Source organism: Rhinopithecus roxellana, chromosome 15 (assembly GCF_007565055.1).
Source record: "Rhinopithecus roxellana isolate Shanxi Qingling chromosome 15, ASM756505v1, whole genome shotgun sequence".
Classification (NCBI taxonomy): Eukaryota; Metazoa; Chordata; class Mammalia; order Primates; family Cercopithecidae; genus Rhinopithecus; species Rhinopithecus roxellana.
In genome coordinates, this window is record NC_044563.1 from 80,104,090 (window position 1) to 80,105,695 (window position 1,606).

At 47.9% G+C, this 1,606-nt stretch overlaps 1 protein-coding gene across 1 annotated transcript; it reads right to left on the reverse strand.

Moving 5' to 3' along the window:
* Positions 1–481: 481 nt before the first annotated feature.
* On the reverse strand, positions 482–1,320 carry LOC104657239 (spliceosome RNA helicase DDX39B-like). Its single transcript, XM_030918056.1, has 2 exons — positions 993–1,320; positions 482–936 (listed from the first exon to the last, which is right to left on the reverse strand). The coding sequence occupies exons 1-2, from the start codon at positions 1,219–1,221 to the stop codon at positions 887–889; spliced, it is 279 nt and encodes a 92-aa protein (XP_030773916.1). The 5' UTR covers positions 1,222–1,320; the 3' UTR covers positions 482–886.
* Positions 1,321–1,606: the final 286 nt, after the last annotated feature.

Here is a 1,606-nt window from a genome sequence, read left to right on the forward strand (position 1 = left end):
GAGCTCCCCGTCTCAGTTTAAGACCCTCCTGCCCTTGAAGAAGCTTCCTAAAACCAGCTCAGGTCTTCCTCCTCTGTTCCCCTGCCTCTTTGCATGTTTCTGGAAGGCCTCAATAGTAGGAGTATTATGCACAGCCTGCCTATGGTCAGGCCACTGGGAGGCTGAAGAATGCAGATGCCTGGGCCCCAACCCTGGGGGTTCCCACCCTGGGACCACCCCCCTCCACCCCTAGTCTTCTCCATCTCACTAAGTGCTCAGCTCTCTCAATAGAGGCCGTGAGCATGGCTACTGGATTGTGGATTCTGGAGCCAGACCGCCGGGGTTGGAATTCTGGCTCTGGCATGGCCTTGCTGGGCTCAGTGCCCTCAACTATGGTATATTTATAGTATGTAATATGAATATAGTAAACATATATGTATATTATATAGCACATAATAAATAAGTATAATATATAATATTATATATACATATATATTTTGTCTTTTGTTAAAAAACAGTCTGACAAATCAGAAATGGGGGTTCAGGAGTGGTGATGAGGCAAAAGAAGGAAGCCATGGGGTGAGAGCTGTCAGGGGTGGGGCCACTGGTGTCTCCTTCACCCCTACCCTGATGTGTCCTTTCCTGAAGGACAGATGGTCACATTTTGCAGTGGGGGAGTCCTCTACCATGTCCTTCAAAGTAGGAGGAGATGTCTCTCTCATCAGTCAACTCACTACAATTGACCTCAAAGTGAGCCTGCATGTCATTGAGAATCTTGGCATCATTCTCATCGGACACAAATTTGATAGCCCAGCCCTTGGTGCCAAACCAGCCGGCTCTGGCCACCCAATGCAGGTAGCTGTCAGAATCCTCAGGCATGTCATAATTAAAAGCCATGTTCACCCGCTCAATGTCCATTCCTCGGCCAAGTAGGTTGGTAGCCACAAGAATTCACCACTGAAAATATTTAAACTGCTGATACTGATAAAGCCTCTGCCCCTGGGGCATCCCACGGTGGATGGCAATGGCTGGGAAGTTCTGCTCCACCAGTAGCTGGGCCAAGGCAATGTGCTGCTGCACAGACTTCACAAAGATCCTCAGCTGGTTGAACTCAAGGACATTTAGAAGGTCAAAGAGCTTCCAGTTCTTCTGGTTGTCCTTCAGTTTCATGTAGTACTGCTGCAGCCCATGCAGCATCAACTTCATCTCATTATCCATAAAGATCTCCATTGAATCTTGCATGAACTAGTGGCAGACTGGACGGATCTCTTTGCTCAAAGTAGCCCTAAACATCATGACCGGCTTCTCATTGTTCGGTCATGCAAAAAGTTTCCTGGGCATCCCGACACATGTTGAGCTGTTCAAACATCTTATCACATTCATTCAAAATAAAGAGTTTAATGTGTTTGAGGTTGAGGCTCTTATTTCGAGCCAGGGCTAGGATATGGCCTGGAGTCCCCATGATGATATGCTGATGGGAAGCCAACAGCGCCTATTCCCCAGAGTGGAGGAGAAGCGGATGAAAACCTGCATAACCTGTGCAGCAGCATCTGATGCACGGCCATCCCCTGTAAGTGGTAGCTGTTACTACTCTTCCGGTTACTCAGGTTGAAAACCCAAGGGTCAT

Coding starts and splice junctions, on each gene's coding strand:
- LOC104657239 (XM_030918056.1), bottom strand. CDS start 1,221: ATGCAAGATTCAATGGAGATCTTTATGGATAATGAGATGAAGTTGATG. Junction 937..992: donor CCCAGCCATTGCCATCCACC/GTGGGATGCCCC, acceptor AAATATTTTCAG/TGGTGAATTCTTGTGGCTAC.